The 18,479-nt window shown below is 37.4% G+C and overlaps 1 protein-coding gene across 5 annotated transcripts in view; it reads left to right on the plus strand.

The window, feature by feature from the left end:
- Cntn6 (contactin 6) overlaps positions 1-18,479 on the plus strand; it is a 393,737-nt gene that overhangs the window by 239,096 nt on the left and 136,162 nt on the right. For 4 of the 5 annotated variants that reach the window (XM_040738250.1, XM_040738246.1, XM_040738248.1 and 1 more), the window contains exons 6-7: positions 13,965-14,168; positions 16,119-16,221. In XM_040738250.1, coding sequence (XP_040594184.1) covers positions 13,965-14,168; positions 16,119-16,221 — 307 coding nt within the window. Of the gene's footprint in view, positions 1-13,964; positions 14,169-16,118; positions 16,222-18,479 lie in introns of those variants that run through there. The other variant, XM_040738249.1, reaches the window with a different exon arrangement.

The following is an 18,479-nucleotide window of genomic DNA, read 5'->3' on the forward strand; positions in this document are numbered from 1 at the left end:
ATTTTATATCTCAATTCACTTGTCATTTCCAGGGAAAATATCTCACTTTTATAACTTTAGTAATCATTTTTAAGTTGTTAATTTACTCATGATTGTATATCTGGGACTCAAGGAATCCTATAACATCATCAATTTATTTATATTTCTATATGACTTTGATGACTTTGTATGGCCTATTCCAGCCCAAAGGATAGATTTAGTGTTACATAAAGCATAAAAATGGCATACACACATTTCTTGAGTGTATTCTGCTGCTTAAAATGCATGAACGGAGCTGGAATGAAGAAGCATATGGCTTTCCCTACTCTTTATAACTGACCAAAATTTAATCTGGTAATTTTCATTGCTACAGTTCTTCCCCTAGGGGAGACATAAAGCAACATCACCCCTCTTCCCAAGTACCCAAAGACAAACCCAAGCAAAATTCTACAGAAGTTCATTTGGGGAAGCAATTAATTTATTGGGGTTCCTTACAGATGCAAGGTCAGAGGTTACTTACAGGGATGAGCACATTCCTCCCCTAAAATTACTGTACTCAGCAAGCATTAGCCATAAGGAATAAATGATTCCTCAAAAGTTGGCTCAGTGGAGTCCTTACTGTAGTCCTTTATGGCCTCTGAATGCTCCAGTCCTTGTCCTTGGCCACATGTAGCAGTTTCCAGTCAGTGGGGAAAAGCAGGATGTTCAAGACAGAATCTCATGCCCCTTTTCATAACTCTATTAAAGGTGTAAAACATCATCCAGCCCTCTGGAATGATCTTTCGCTAGGAAGCACAACTGAACTCCCCATGATGATGATTGCTTGACTCAGATGTCAGTCACTCAGGCACACCCACACATATTCCAACTGCCTGCCTCCCCTTATATATTTCTTTCAGTTCTAGGTAGATTTTTTTCTTGATGTCAGACACATCAAAGAAAACTTTCATGGCATAGATGGCTATCATTATAGAACCCATATTTTCTCAACACAAGGATGATTCATGATTTTGAAACAAGTTCTCTAATAGAAAATCTTGGACTAGGACAATGGTTTAATGGGTAGAGTTCTTCCTGTGGTTCCATCAAGACCTGAGTTTAGATTATCATCACCCACATAAAAAAAAAAACTTTGGCATAGAGACATGCCTGGACATCCATTTCTAGAAGCAGAGACAAGCAGGTCCTGGAGGCTTTTGGCAAGTCAGTCTAGCCTAAATTGGAGTTGCAGATTCAGTTTGATGCCTTGTGCAAAAGTACAGTAAAGAGTAATAAAAGATACCCAGTGTTCACACCTGACATATATATGCATACCCACACATGAGTCCATGTGCATGTACCACATGTCCACAGTAAAGAGAAAATCAGATAAAATTGTATAGGGCACTGTGAAAACATTCTGCATCATTCTTGATCACCAGATGCCATACACAAGACACAATTACCATCATCTCCACATTGTGTATCAATGAGAGTATATCTAGATCTAAATAAATACCTCTTAATGAATTAAATTATCCTTGGTTTACAACATATACATATTCTCTGCATACCCCTGTAGAGTATCAACATTGAGACAAAAGAAAACAAATGTGTTCCTTATACATTTATATTCTTAAACTTCTCTATATTTTCTGGAATTGTAGTTTTCTAAGAAGTGTTCAAAACAGACCATGTTTTCACTTCTCTAGGTAGAGTTTGCAGTGTACAATCAATCTTGAAAATATCTGGAACTTAGCCATAATGGGTACTCAAGGGACCTTTATAGGGTTGTTTGTAATTCCCAGAGAATCTGCTTTCCATGGTTCCAGATAATAGGTGTGTAAATCAGAAGAGATCTAATAAAATCCTCATTCCCAAGCAGCATTTGGAGACCACTTAGGTGCTCAAATAGGAATGGATGACAAACATGTCAGGCTATTTTCAGTATTGTATCATAGCCTTGCTCCACACAGCCTCAAGTACTTCAGTGCAATAAAGGTATTATTATTCTTAGGGTAGAACTTTGCCATTGAGCTGGTGTACCCATAATTTACTACCCAAGAGCTTGTCAGCTTAATTCCTAAAGGACTATGCTTGGCTTGAAGTACTGTAATAAAGTGTACTAATTCCAGAATATCCAAAGAAAGGGAGGTTATCCATTAAACAGGATAACTGTGTTTCTGATTCTTTATATAATAATTTACTTTTTTACTTCAAGAAGCATGACACCAATTGTGAGATGTGCTCTGCAGCCCCATGAAGTTTTGGGGATGGGAGAGTCACTATTTACTGCTTTGGTCTCTTTCATCAAAGACAGTTCCCTCTAATAAAAATTACACTCCATGTAATTGTTATACTTGCACATATATTTTTGTCTTTGTATTTTAATTATCATGGTACTATGTGGGAGGCTGTTAAATATGTCAAAAACACAATTGTCCTCTAGGGAAATAGGATTGCTTCTATGCTTAAGAGAGCAACAGATAGTTTTCAATTGCTTCCTGCAGAACTGCCATTTCTAATAATAATAGAATTGTAGAGGATGGTGTTAATGAAAAACTACAAGAATGCTCAAGAAAGGACAAATTATCATTCTGTACTAATATTACTGCTGAATCATCAGAAGCAGAATGCATCCCACCATTAATAACAGATAAATGTCATAGAGGGTGGAGAGAATATTTAAAAAACCAATGGCTTCAAACTAAGTGTCTCATGAATTATACATTTAATTAAGAAAAACCAAATGCAGAGGTTTTTAAACTTCTAACTTGGAAAGTCTATTTTTTCTTTCCCCATTAAAAATATACAAATTAATCCCAGCTGTGGCTGATGATGGAACTCACAAAAAAGATGCTCCCACTGCAGGCTAGCTCTTGGGGATGGATGAGCAGAGACAGTCCACAGGGAAGAGAGCAGGGCAGAGGAGAACAATGATGGCTGGAAGATTTTGAAGCTTTATGTGTTGTGACATTGTAGCTCATGTCTACAAATAAATGTGTAAACTATCACATATATAGGGTGATTGACAAGTATCTTATAATATGTCATAAAGTTAAAAATTGACAGCAACTATTCTATGTATATACCTACAGATGTGCTCTACCTCTGCTGGCTTTTATTTATACCATGTGCAGAATAGACCGGCTTACAAATGATGAGGAAAATATAGTATTTTACATTCCACCTTGTGTGGTACTTACAGATCTGTTCCTCCAGTTTTAAAATAGACATGGAATGCATAGTTCAAATCTCCATTCTACCCAGTTTATGTGGTGCTTGGTACTATGTTTTGAACCAGGGCCTTGTAAAGCTAGTTGAATATTTTGCTAACTGAACTACATCCCCACTTCCTGGATACTGACATTTCAGTGCAATAGCTTTTGGTTGTGGTTCATTCTTAAGATTCTAATTAATTACAGTGTTCCTCCCTTTCCTTTCCTTTCTCCAAACCCTCCCATACACCACTCCCTACTCTCCTCAAATTTTTTTTTATTTTTTTATTTTTCAGCTTAAATTTAGATAAGAAACAAGGTTGCTTCACAAGTCAGTTCCAGGTCCCTCTCCCTTTCCCTCCCCTCCTCCCGTGCCCTCCCCCTAACCCCCCCTATTATCCCCTCATTTCCCCAGGGAGGGTGAGGCCCTCCATGGGGGTGTCCATAGTCTGTCATTTCATATAGGCAGGGCCTAGACCCTTCCCCAAGAGTTCAGGGTGAGAGTGCACTTCACATTGTTGGATGGGAGTCCAAAGTCCGTGTGTATACTCAGGATGGGTACTGATCTTCTGCCCAAGGCTAAATAGATTACCTAGGCCTCCTCAATGACACTCACATTCAGGGGGTCTTGATCAGTCCCATGCTGGATTCCCAGGCTGATGCCTGGGATTCAAGAGTTAACCTTTGTCAGGTCAGCTGTTTCTGGGGTTAAACCAGCCCAGTCTTAATCCCTTTGGTCATCAGTCCTCCCTCTCTGTTACTGGCTTTCTTGAGTTCAGCTCAGTACTTAACTGAGGGAGTCTGCCTCTTCTTCGATCAGCCACTAAATGAAGTTTCTGTTTCTCAGACTCTCTGGCCATGGGATTGTAGGCTGGCACTCATTCATTCTTTTTACATGCATATGTGTACTCTATATTTATGTGTTCCCAAATACAGCATTTTGAATACAGATGTTGTTACTTGTATATGTTTTCAGGGCTTCCTGGAATAGGGAAACAAATGTGTGTGCTTTTCCCTTTGGAAGTCCTCTTCTCTCATTCCAAGCTTTACTCTCTTGGTTGTACTTCTTCATGTAGGGTTGAGGACCCATGGGCTTTTTTTCTGTGAAGTTTGCATGTTCATTGGATTCATCATTGTTTAACTAATATTTGGAGTACTGTTAATGAGATTTCACAGATATGGCTCTTGATGTTGCTAGAGACACAATCTCACAGCAAATTGCCCAGTTCTCATGGTGCAGAGGTATATAAATTTATTCTCTGCATTCAATTGGTAGAGGCAAGAGCATCAGGAGCTCAAGGCCATGCACAGCTTCATAGTACATTTAGCCAAAAGTAGGCTACTTGTGAGTCTGTCTCAAAACAACAACAGCAACAAGAAATCCTAAATTCCAGTTTTCAGATACAATTCCTAACTAGGTTCCTTTCCTAGAGCATTAGGCCCAAGTTGCATCCAGAGAACATGTACTTCTTTACCTATAGTCTCAGATTTTAAAGGTATATTTCATGGGAGATAGAATGAATTAGGAAAGAATTTACATATTTGACTTCCCATGAGGGTTAGCAATAAACCAAACAACATATTAACCTGCTTGCTTATGCAGCTTTTAAAAGGTTGTTCAGACATCATAGAACATATGGTAGTGATTAAGTAGGTGAGAGGCAGTAAGTGCCTTTAACTTGGAACCTGAGTTGGGCTGAATATACAGGGTTCATAAAGGTTTGGAAAGTAATCTGAGTTCCAGTCAGGAAAATCAAGTAGATCATTGCAGAAGACTAAATAGACAACTTTAATAAAAGAGCAAGTAATTAGGTTTCTGCGGGATTTAGTTTTGATTTATATTCCTTATATATAACGACTCTGTACTGGAGTCTCCACTATCATTTTCCATATAATGGGCATATTAGTAATAATCCGTTAACTTTATAAGACAGTTGGAGGAAGGATAAAACTAAGGTACCCTTAACATTTTCTTAATTAAGTCTATATATTTCCTCATTTTTCTAACAGTAAAATTATATTATTGAAGAAGGATACTACAAGCATAGGAACAAATGGAAAAGTTTGAGTAGTTGAGATAAAAATGAATTCACTGTGAGGGAGAGAAGGAAATTACAGTCTAAGGTCCTGAGATTACAGGTTGATGAATACAAAGATTTCACAGGCACTAGCAGCAACCTGTAATTTTTGTGAAGTGGAAAGGGTTATGTTGCTTTCAGAAAACTACCTTATATAAGGCCTTGGATAAGGATTCCTAATCTGACACATGGTACTAGGAATTTGTTCAAGACTATCTTTATTTCACAAAAGGTTCAAGAGATAAGAGTTAGTGAGAAGAGGTGGATCTGAGCTACATCTTTTCCTTCGTTTATGCTGAGGAAAAATTTACCATGTAGACAAATCTCTAGTTTCAAACTAAAGTCTTTGAGTATCTACTAGGTGGAGACAGGGCAATGGGCATAGAAGTGAGACAGAAAGGGACATCTGTACAGGAACTTAGAAGGAACACACCACGGGGATTGTTAAAAGTTACTAATAGGGATTTGCAAAAGAAAAATGAGGTTTTAATAGCTGAGATCAGCACAATAAATTCAAGGCAAAGTTTTGATAATGTTAACTGAGCTACATTCATGCATGAATGACCAGGAAACACCAACTTTCAGTGAAATGAGAATACTGAGGATGAAGTAACACATAGATTACCACACACGAGATGTGAACACAAATCTTTTTATTCTTTTTTTTGTCATTTATTTTTTGCAACTTCCATTGTCATGCTCATCCATGCTCTCTCTTGTCATTTTTTAATATAATTTTTATTTAAATTAGAAACAAGCTTGCTTCACATGTTATTCCTAGCTCCCTCTTCCTCCCCTCCTCCCTTGCCCCTCCCCCAGCTCCCCAGCCCCCCCCACCCAATCCCCACACCTTTCCCCAGGGAGGGTAAGGCCCTCCATAGTGGATCTCTAGAGTCTGTCATTTCATCCAGAGCCAGGCCTAGGTCCTCCCGGATGTGTCAAGACTGAGAGAGCATCCCTCCATGTGGAATGGGCTCCCAGAGTTCATTCATACACCATGGGGTAAATATTGATCTACTACCCAAGGCCCCAGAGATTGCCAGGCCTCCTCTCTGGTCATTTTTTTCTTTTTCTCTCTGGTCATTTTTAATGACACAAAGAGTTCATCTTTACCTTAGAAACCAGCTCTCCCAGCACTCAAGTTTGCAGACAGATTCCCATTATTTTTCTAAACATAGGAGCTACTCTTCTCATGAGGAGCAAAGTTTTCTTTCCTTCATAAGTTTGGATGCTGCTGCCCTTGATCTCTGGATTCTCTGGGTAAAGACAGTGCAGTAGCGGTGGATAATGTGGAAGTACATGAAATAAAGTTTCTCACCTTACTGCTGGGAAGAAAAAGTCAAGGGACACAAAGGGACACATTTGCTATACCACGCAAACTGTAGAAGTCTCACATTAAGTTCCAATTAAGTGTTAAACTTTCCAAAGTCTTCCAACAGTTCTAACCTGGGGAATCAACTATTTAATGATTTCCAGATTCAAGCTACAACATTGTTCTTAGTTTTTTAAGGGCCTAGCAACATCCTGAACTATTCAACAGCATAATTCCCTGTTGTGATTCTGTGGTATAATGAGTACTTGCTCAACCTTCATGTACACACCATAACCCACCAATGTATGGAAATAGGTTTAATCTTCCCACACTTTTATCCTTAGCTCAAAATACAGGGTTTTCTTTTCTACTTTCACTTGAGACATAGCTTTAAGCCATGGCTATGGTTTGTCCTCTACCTTTTTTTTTTTTTACGAGACAGGGTTTCTCTGTATTGTTTTGGAGGCTGTCGGTCCAGCCCAGCCTCGAACTCACAGAGATCTGCCTGCCTCTGCCTCCCGAGTGCTGGGATTAAAGGCGTGTGCCACCAACGCCCGGCTCTTCTCTACCTCTTGATACACTTCATATTGATGCATCTTTACTCAGTAAAGTCTGCTATGAATGTAAATTGAAAGTTTAGCTACCAAGTGCTCCAGAACTTGTTAAAAATGCAGATGGCATGAAATATGAAAGGAATAGATGGAAGACAAACAATAGGAGCCAAATTACTGTTCTATACTTTTATATATCATGTTGGGAATCAATTCCTGAAGAAGACTTAAGAGTACTGTTTACTCTTTTATGCTATAACTCTTTTTTTTTAATCAGCTGATACTCATTCCCATGTTCAGCCCTTCTTCTTATGTCCATTCTCAGTTCCATTCACACATAGCACATGGCAACTTAAATGCCAGCATGATAGAGACATTATATTTCAAGTTAAAATAGTCTGCATTTTCTCCCTCTCACTGGGAAAACTAATCCATAAAATTAGAAACAAATTAGACACAAATAAACATGAGTTCTTACACTCAAATATATAATTTTCAACAGTTTAGAAAAGACATACTAATGTTTCATATGTTTTTCACATAACGATGTAGCTTGTGGGTTTTTCATTGATTGTAAGAAAGCTATATAAAGTAAACCAACAGCCAACATCAAACTAAATGGACAGAAACTCAACGCAATTCCTATAAAATCAAGAACAAGACAAGGCTGTCCACTCTCCCCATACCTTTTCAACATTGTACTTGAAGTTCTAGCCAGAGCCATACGACAACAAAAGCAGATCAAGGGGATAAAAATTGGGAAGGAAGAGGTCAAACTTTCACTATATGCAAATGATACGATAGTTTACATAAATGACACAAAGAACTCTACCAGGGAACTCTTACAGCTGATTAACACCTTCAGCAAAGTGGCAGGCTACAAGATCAACTCAAGAAAATCAGTAGCCCTACTATATACAGATGATAAAAGGGCTGAAAGAGAAATCAGAGAAACATCACCCTTTAGAATTGCCACAAACAACATAAAATACCTTGGGGTAACACTAACCAAACAAGTGAAAGACCTGTATCGTAAGAACTTTGACTCTTTAAAAAAGGAAATTAAAGAAGACCTCAGAAAATGGAAAGATCCCTCATGCTCTTGGATAGGTAGGATCAATGTAGTAAAAATGGCAATCCTGCCAAAAGCAATCTACAGATTCAATGCAATCGCCATTAAAATCCCAGCACAATTCTTCACAGACCTTGAAAGAACAATAATCAATTTTGTATGGAAAAACAAAAGACCCAGAATAGCTAAAACAACCCTATACAATAAAGGAACTTCAGGAGGCTACACCATCCCTGACTTCAAGCTCTATTGTAGAGCTATAGTCCTGAAAACAGCTTGGTATTGGCACAAAAATAGACAGGTAGACCAATGGAATCTAATTGAAAACCCTGATATTAACCCACACATGTATGAACATCTGATCTTTGACAAAGAAGCCAAAAATATTATAATGGAATAAAGAAAGCATCTTCAACAAATGGTGCTGGAATAACTGGAGGCTGGCATGTAGAAGAATGCGGATCGATCCATGTTTATTGCCATGCACAAAACTTAAGTCCAAATGGATCAAAGATCTCAACATGAATCCAGCCACACTGAACCTCTTAGAAGAGAAAGTGGGTGGTACCCTTGAACGAATTGGTACAGGAGACAGCTTCCTGAACATAACACCAGTAGCACAGACAGTGAGATCAACAATTTATAAATGGGACCTCCTGAAACTGAGAAGCTTCTGTAAGGCAAAGGACACAGTCAAAAAGACAAAAAGGCAGCCCACAGAATGGGAAAAATATTCACTAACCCGACATCTGACAGAGGGTTGATCTCCAAAATTTACAAAGAACTCAAGAAGCAAGTCTCCAAAACACCAAAGGATCCAATTACATAGTGGGCTGCAGAACTAAATAGAGATTTTTCAATAGAGGATTCTAAAATGGCTGAGAGACACTTGAGAAAGTGCTCAACATCCTTAGCTATCTGGGAAATGCAAATCAAAACAACTCTGAGATACCATGTCACTCCTGTCAGAATGGCTAAAAATCCAAAACACCAAAGACAATTTATGCTGGAGAGGATGTGGTGAAAGGGGAACACTCCTCCATTGCTGGTGGGAGTGCCAACTTGTTCAGCCACTTTGGAAATCAGTATGGAGATTCCTCCGAAAAATGGGAATAAACCTACCACAAGACCCAGCAACTCCACTCTTAGGCATAGATCCAAAATATGCCCTTTCATACAACAAGGATGTCTGTTCCACTATGTTCATAGCAGCATTATTTGTAATAGCCAGAACTTGGAAGCAACCTAGATGCCCCTCAACCGAAGAGTGGATAGAGAAAATTTACACAATGGAGTAATATTCAGCAGAAAAAAAAACAATGGAATCCTGAGATTTGCAGGCAAATGGATGGCACTAGAAGAAACCATCCTGAGTGAGATAACCCAGTCACAAAAAGAGAAACATGGCATGTACTCTCTCATATATGGATTTTAGACATAGATATGGGGAGCCTACAATTCCATGGCCAAAGAGTCTGGGAAACAGAACCTTCATTCAGTGGCTGATGGACGAAGAGGCAGACTCCCACAGCTAAGCACTGAGCTGAACTCAAGAAAGCCAGTAGCAGAAAGGGAGGCCTGATGACCAAAGGGATTAAGACTGGGCTGGTTTAACTCCCAGAAACAGCTGACCTGACAAGGGTTAACTCTTGAATCAGGGGCTGATGCCTGGGAATCCAGCATGGGACTGATCAAGATCCCCTGACTGGGGATGTCAGTGAGGAAGCCTAGGTAATCTATTGAGTCTTGGGCAGTAGATCGGTATTTATCCCGAGTATGCACATGGATTTTGGACTCCCATCCAACAATGTGAGAAGCACTCTCACCCTGGACTCTTGGGGGAGGGTCTAGGCCCTGTGCTGGATGAAATGACAGACTGTGGACACCCCCATGGAGGGCCTCACCCTCCATGGGGAAATTAGGGGATATTGGGGGAGTTTAGGGGAGGGTACAGGAGGAGGGGAGGGAAACAGAGAGGGACCTAAAACTGACTTGTGAAGCAACCTTGTTTCTAATATAAATTTAAACTTAAAAATAAATTTAAAAAATGAAAAAAAAAAGATTATTAGGCTAAAATCTTCCTCATGCAAAGGTGGTACTTTCATTGCTTTTAGTCATAGCTTCACTTCATGTCTTTATTCCTGAGGAAAAAATGCTTGACATCCTTCTGCATAGATTGTGGTGATATATTGTTTATGATTCATTATAGTCACTGGAAATCAAAGTAACAACGCAGCCATATTAGTTAGCCATAGAAACGAGGTACAGGCCATTAATCCAAGGACTCAGGATTAAGAGGTAGATGAATCTCTGTTAGTTCCAGACCACACTGACTACATGAAATTGATTCAGTCCTAAAAGACATAGCTCGCACAAAGGTGATCTCAGCACCTGGGATAATGTGCCTTTAACCCCAGCACTAGGCAAATGGAGACAGGAGGATATGGCTGGCAGAGAAGGGAATATAAAGAGGAGGATACAGGAATTGAGAGCCTTTTGCCTCTGAGGATTTTTGGAGACAGAATTTCTATTTCAGTTGGGTAGAGGTAAAATCTACCATCTTGACTGTTACACAGTTCAGCACATTCTGCCTAGGGAATGGCCCCATCCTCAGTGGGCTGAATCTTGTCAGCCAACTAATTTAATTAAGATAATTTCCACCCTCCCCCAAAACAGTGTAGATAATTACTAATTGAAGCAATCTTCCTATTGATTCTACACTGTGTCAGTTTGACAACTAATGCTAACCATCACAGTGATCTTGACAGAGGAGACAACAGAATTGCAGCATTTCTTCATTCCCATTCATTGGGAGTTTCCACTGTACAGATATTATGTAATTTGCAAGCACTACTTGTCTGTACTGACCCACCTCATATTTGAGAGTTCAAGGACAGTATAGTTATTAAAATATGTTTCAGAAGTTCTTCCAACTGAGGGAAACTGAGATACTATATTGTGTTTTGATTCTACATCAGGGTTTAAAACAAATTTAGATCATTCTTATGATGCAAGACCTCTTTCTGGACAAGAGGCTACTGGGTACATGAACTCCTCTTGGGTTACCCTGACTTTCTTCTGTGTGAATATCTATTCACAGGAAGATTGCTTTTCCTTACCTAACTATAGGCTTTTATCCTCACCCCAGTGCTGTAGACTTATTTCTGTTATTGGGAAATCTTATTATAACCAAATATATTTTTCCATTTTCTTGAATAAAGTTCTCTACACATTTGTCACAGTATTCTTACTTTCATAGATTCATGAAGCTTTAATCTTCAAGAATACTTGTGGAGACTGAGACTTATAGCCATAATAAAAATATAACAGTATATTGTGTGGTTGTGTGTGTGTGTGTGTGTGTATGTGTGTGTGTGTATGTAAATATGGAACAACTAGAGCTCTCCTTTGTTGAGAATAGAGATTTTTAAACTGTTGGGAACTGGAACACATTTTTAATTCACTTCTATATTTACAAATATATACATATATGAAAATGAACGTAAACAGTCATAATAATTTTCAATTAACTACTCTGTAATGACCCTCGACTGTAAACACCTCATAAACTCATCAATAACAAGGTGATTTATTTATAAAATGGATTACAACTTAACAATAAATGAAATATGTGGCTAAAATCATAACATAGGTGGATGTTTAAAATATTAAATAAAAGAAGTATAAACTGAAATATACATAGTTTAAATATGACAAAGAGCAGGAGACCATTTCTTTTTCTTTCTTTATTTTTTATTTTTTGGATTTTCGAGACAGGGTTTCTCCGTGGTTTTGGAGGCTGTCCTGGAACTAGCTCTTGTAGATCAGGCTGATCACAGAGATCTGCCTGCCTCTGCCTCCCAAGGGCTTGGGATTAAAGGCATGTGCCTCCACCACCCAGCTGCAAGAGACTATTTCTAAAAGATGACAATAGTTCACATTTATGCTTAAGATGGTATTTTCAAGATGCATATGATATTTCTCATTAAATTGAACGCTTAAAGTCTGTGCTTTTTATTTTATTCATTAAATATTTGTTTATGTAATTCACCTTTACATATAAAACATTTAAAAGAGGTGTTAAATGATTGATGATTAATACATACAATGCATGCTGTCTTTTACCTTGAACTTAATTTTGCTTTTTGTGTGTTCTTTATCTACTTGTCCATTGCTTTGACAGTTCTCTTTCATAGTGTCAATATGGAGGCACTCTGAAATACTTCCACTGGCACACTTCATTGGAGCACACTTCTCTTGTGCTCTAGCGTCATTTCTGTGGCTGTTATAAAATACACTGGTAAATAAAAAAACAATATAGGAGAGTGTATTAGTCAGAGTTCTCTACAGTAGCAGAATTATAGAGTGAATCTCTTTCTGCATATAGAAAAGGTATTTATTAGAATTACATGCTGGACAGGCTATAGTCCATCTAATCCAACAATGGCTACCTATATACAGATAGTCTAAAATTCAGGAGATGATCAGTCAATGGGGCTAAATGTCTCAGCTGGTTTTGGTACACACTGGAATCCCAAAGTAGTTACCTCTATTCCTGTGAAGGAATGGGCTTGCTAGGGAGGTGAGAGCAGACAAAGAGCAAAGGTGTCCTTCTTCCATGTCCTTGTATAGGCTTCCAAAAGAAGGGGGGGCCCAGAATAGAGGTGGGGTTTCCCAGCTCAAAAGGTCTAGATTAAAGTTGTATCTTTTCCTCTGAAAGAACCAGATTAGAATTGGATCTTCCTACTTCAAGTTAAGCAAACAAATATCTTAGGGTTTGGCTACTCCATTTTGGAGTTTTAGTTATTTTTAGATGTAGTCAATTTGACAACCAAAGATAGTCATCACAGAGAAAAAAGGTGATGACAGGTTACAGTTGATCACTGAGGCAATGTCAAGATAGAAACACATGACAGTTCACACACAACATCCATAGATAGACAAGAGCACAGAGAGACTTTGTGTATCCCTGCTTGATTGATGGTCCTTGGTTAACTTCATCCAGTCTTAGAAATCCATCCCAGGGAGTGATATTGCCTACAGTGAACTCTGTCAGATAACAATTGATATCCAACAGTGATGCTAACAAGCCAATCTTACCTGAATTAGTCCTCAGTTGAGACTTCTCCCAGGTGATTCTTTGGCATGGCAAATTAACATTTAAAACTATCTCATGCAGGTTTCCAAAAATGTCCCTATCTAAACATATGCTGTTTCATGTTGGGATTAGCTACACTCCTGGCTATTAGAAGTATCTGCTGTGAATTTTGTAAGGCACACATTTTTTTTACTCCAAAGTCTTAAAAACTATTACAGAAACATGCCCAGAAATTATATTCCATTCATAGGATGAACTCAAGATCTAGAGCAAAATATTGAAACTTAGAAGGTTTTAGTTAAAATTTTTAACTACAATTCTTAAATGTGCTTAATCCTTTTTAAAACATAGCAAAACACAGCAATACAGAGAAACTCTGTCCCCCCCTTAAAAAACTGCTTTGAAATGAGCAGCATTGAGGAGGAATTACTTTGACTCTTTTAAGCAGCAGTGTTTTCTATACTCTGTAAGTTTTCCTAAAGAAAATCATCGTTACTCTCTAAATATCCTATCATTTTATTCTTAATCGAAGAAAATAGTAAAGGAGAGGGAAAAATTGTTTCTCCCCAAGATGAGGTATATGTAAGTATAGGGAATATTCTATTTACTCCACACAAATAGCTATAAATTGGACTAATACATGTAGTAAAGTTATTGCATGTTTTTCTGTCTTTCAGATTTATCATATGCCTGGACCTTCAATGATAACCCCCTGTATGTTCAAGAGGACAAGAGACGATTTGTTTCTCAAGACACAGGGAACTTGTACATTGCCAAAGTAGAACCCACTGATGTGGGCAATTATACTTGCTTTGTCACAAACAAAGAGGCCCACAGAAGTGTCCAAGGACCACCTACTCCTTTAGTACAGCGCACTGATGGTAAGAACATAAGTTATCTTCAGATTCCACATTGGGACTCTTACATTGTAGGAGGTCTTCAGAGTGTTTTGCTCTCATCTTATAATTGGAACCTAACCATTGGAGTTTAGAATAAATCTATAAGAAAAATGGAGATGAGTTATTACTAAATTAAAAAAGAATTCTGCAGTTCTATACCCACATGGTACAATTACATGTTTCTGGGTATACTGCATTATTTTATTTTTGGAAATCATTGCTTAAAGACTGATTTATAAAAATTATGTTTGTCTGGGGATACTTGGCATGTGTGTATGTGTGCATGTGGTTGTTGCCAAATTTTCATACTTGAATTGATGAACACACTTGCATCCTCTCTTATTATCCTCTCTCTTTTCTATCCTTGCCATTATTTTGCTGCTCTTGCTATTCGCCCTTTATTTACCTGGCTGGCAAAATGGAAAAATAAAAATATTGTGCCTTAGAAAGGCAAAGCATGCCAAATAATGATGGAGTAGAAGATTCATTTTAAATTATGTCTCCAAGGAATGGGGCTCAGATTGGTCTCAGAAGAGGACCATACCTTAGTGAAGCCAGAGCTGGTGCAAGATTTAGAGAGCTAAAAAGTAAACTAAGTGGAAAAATCCTCTAGTTGATTCTCTAATTAAATGTTCACAGTGGGATATGTAAAGATAAAAATCTGTTAGTTAATTTTATTATCAGACTTTGAACTTGAAAGGCAATACCTCATAGAATTTTGTCCCCCCTGAAGAGTTTAAGACAAGCAAGGATGTAATGATAATCATGCTAGCAGAACTATGAAGCCAGCTCCCCAGAGTTCTTATGGCAGAGATTTCAGAGCCAGTAACTATTCAAATATTTCTGCAAGGGTTTTATTCAGCTATCAGCAAACATTAGATTTATAAGTTCATTTTCTCACTTCCAGTGAGTACTCTGCTCATGAGCGGGGAAGTGCATGAGCTGACAATTTTCAAAGAGAATATACAACATATATTTCTTGTTTTATCATTGTTTACTTAGTTTTTATTCCCCCTTCTTAATTCCTTTCTTCTCCCACATCCTCCACTCCCTTCATCATTTAATTGTAAGAGTAGATTGTAAACACTGTGCAGAATATAAGTCAATTAACTCCTCTAAGTTGGCATGGAAGAACTACCAGTTGTTAAGAAAATAAGAAGGCAAAAATAAAAGCAGCCAATTAAGTTTCAGAATTAGCACCTGAATTGGGATAATGGTTTGAATATTAGGTATTTATATTTTATATTTGTGTTGTAATTTCTGTACTTTCTAGAGTCTCACTGACCATCAAATGTCTATTTACTAGTGGTAGGAATAAATTACTATGATTTTTGTCATATCACTTTATAAAATGATTAAAGTTTTAAAATAAACCCAATATAGGCTTGATTAATTCAGATAAAAATAGCCTAGAACTATTTTTGTTTGTTACAACTATTCTGGCAGATATTATGTTTATGACATCTTAGAACACTGCTTTATTCTAACCTTAATTTAATAATTACTTATTACAATGATAAAATGGTAGAAATAAAATTTTTACAAGTGTACTATGAACTTAGCAGTAAAATCTGCTGTACTGATATTATATAGATATTTAAGTTCACTTGTGCAGATATTTTGCAGGCTTTGCTGCAGAAATAGTGGTATTTTTGGTTGTGGTGATGTATCAGACTTCTGATAGTGTTAACTGAATCTTCCTTTCTTATACACAAGTATGTCTGACCCATGAGTTGCACATAGGAAGGACTGACGGGGATGTCCCTAGTGAAAGAGCTTTGTGTAAAACTCAAAAGTGTGTAATCCGTCTCATGATTGGAAACCCTAACTCTGACTAAAATCCAAGAGTCACATTTTGGTTAATGAAGCATTTACTTTCATAGAAAACTTCTATTCTCCAGAAATGCTGCTAGCTCTTTTGGTATTTAACAGGTGTCATGGGGGAATATGAACCAAAGATTGAAGTGCGTTTTCCTGAAACAATACAAGCTGCAAAGGATTCATCTGTAAAACTGGAATGCTTTGCCCTTGGAAAGTAAGGTTGTTTTGGTTTTTTTATGGTTGCTTCAATTTAAAAAAGAAAAATTTTGTTATTCAAGCATTGCTCTAAGGATAAAATGCTAAAAAGGTTTCAAGTGCCAGGCATGGTGGGACTTTCTGATTGGAATTTAAACAAGAACAACAAAATGTCTACTACACTGAAAGTGATTGGGCCTGTGGACATAGCTTGAATATACCATGTCCCACATAATACACTTACTGTCAGAGAGACTGTGCACTTGTATAAAAGGGTGGAAAAAATCATTGAGCATTTTACATACCTCTCACTCTTCTCTGACACCCAGAAATAGATTACCTGGAGTGTCTCCATACTTAATTATTCAACAATTCTTATAAAAGAAAAAACCTGCACTGCTCTCTTCCAAAATAAGACTAATTAACATCCATTGTTCACAATGGATAATTAGAATTGAGCTCAATCTGTCCTAGGTAGTTTGTTTTATTCAGATAAATGTGCATTAGCAACAGGTTTGGATGCCTTTAAGCCAGCAAAATATCAACAGCTTTGGCACAGAATATCAAGAAAATTCCTTTGCTTTTCATGATATTCAAATCTTATTTCAATGCCTGTAAACAGCCGTAAACACCGGGGAAAGGGACTGACGCTAGTGTTTTCAAACATTAGTGTACACATGTATTAGCTTGGTATTTGTTCTGTTAAATTCAGATTATTGGATACTGTATAAGATAAACTTTGATTTAGAAATCCCCAGGTCATAGCCATTTTCCAATCTATAGAACATATTCTAAGTAATAGGAAAGTAATTTATGAATGTGTGCAGTAATGAATTATCTTTAGTCTAAAGGCTATTTTTAATGGGACCATCACAGTAGTAAACTATAGATCTATTTTCCAGAAACAAAATAGTTCTAAAATATGCCAGTCTTTTTAATAACTAATTACATTAAGCAGTGCATACATTGGCTGCTGACTCTTAGTTTCTTTTCTGTAAATGACAACACATATATCTGTGAGTTAGATTTCTTATATGATTCATTTATTATAAAATGAAATAATCATAATTTGTTACCATTCAGTGCTGGACTCGGATTATTTATCCAGTAAATACCTATTGGTTGATTAATAATTCTTAATAAAGTAGTACATAAATATTTTTGTTTGTATAACTCTTGGGACATGATGACTTTTACCATTCTAAACTTTCTCAGGAACACAGTAACAGTGATCTGGGCGTTGGTGGCGCCCAGCCCTCGGGAGGCAGAGGCAGGCGGATCTCTGTGAGTTCGAGGCCAGCCTGGTCTACAAAGTGAGTTCCAGGACAGCCTCCAAAGCCACAGAGAAATGCTGTCTCAAAAAACAAAAACAAAAACAACAAAAAATATGTCAATAATACCATGAGGATTATTTTTAAAAGACCAGTAGAATAGAGTCTCAGAAGATAACAGTATTCCATAATATTTGTGATACGGAAATATTCCTTAGTTAAACAAAACTGTCAAATTGCTTGAGGCTGGTCCTGAACAATCTGATAGAAATGGTTTCATTCCTCAGCTGCTGTAGCAAAACAGTTATGATATGATATCAATATGTCTCAAAGTCATACAGAATGATAGCTTTCATTATATATGTGAAAGTGAAGCATAGTCTAGGTAAAAGTAACCTGTTTTCAAAGCTAAGAACAATTAAATGAATAATAAGTTAGCTAACTTTGAAATACTTGAGGACATACTAAATTCTCAATTTTCTGAAGAGTTGTGTGATCATTAGTAAATGTGTTTATATCTTGTGTGAATCTGAATATTCTCATCCAGCAGGAATTGTAAATCCACTTGCCTAGAGTTTTGGCAGGGAAAGGAAGAATGGAAAATACATATGAAATATTTAGTTCAGCATCATCACTTAGCCAGTAAATGTTCACTGAATTATTCTGAAACCATGATATGAAATCCTTTCCAATTTGGATAACCAGTATTTCCAGGAGTAGAGGTGTCCCAACGACAGTATTAGTTTCAGAGTGTCTGAGTTATCCTCTCTCACCAGCACATTTGCCTCTCTGGCTTGTTGTCTACGAGAGTATAGAAAGAAGTAATGGGAGTTAGAGCAGGAGAAAAAAGTGGAAAAGAAGGGAGGAAGCATATTTCCCATGATGTTTGTATTTCTTGCCTTATTTGATGTTTTTCTGTAGTGTTCAAATGGATTGAAAACTTAAAAATTGATAGGAAATGATATGTTACTCCACGTAAACCATTGCCATTACCACTCCTCCCTTT

The sequence above is a fragment of the Mesocricetus auratus genome, unplaced genomic scaffold (assembly GCF_017639785.1).
Source record: "Mesocricetus auratus isolate SY011 unplaced genomic scaffold, BCM_Maur_2.0 Super-Scaffold_100676, whole genome shotgun sequence".
Lineage (NCBI taxonomy): Eukaryota > Metazoa > Chordata > Mammalia > Rodentia > Cricetidae > Mesocricetus > Mesocricetus auratus.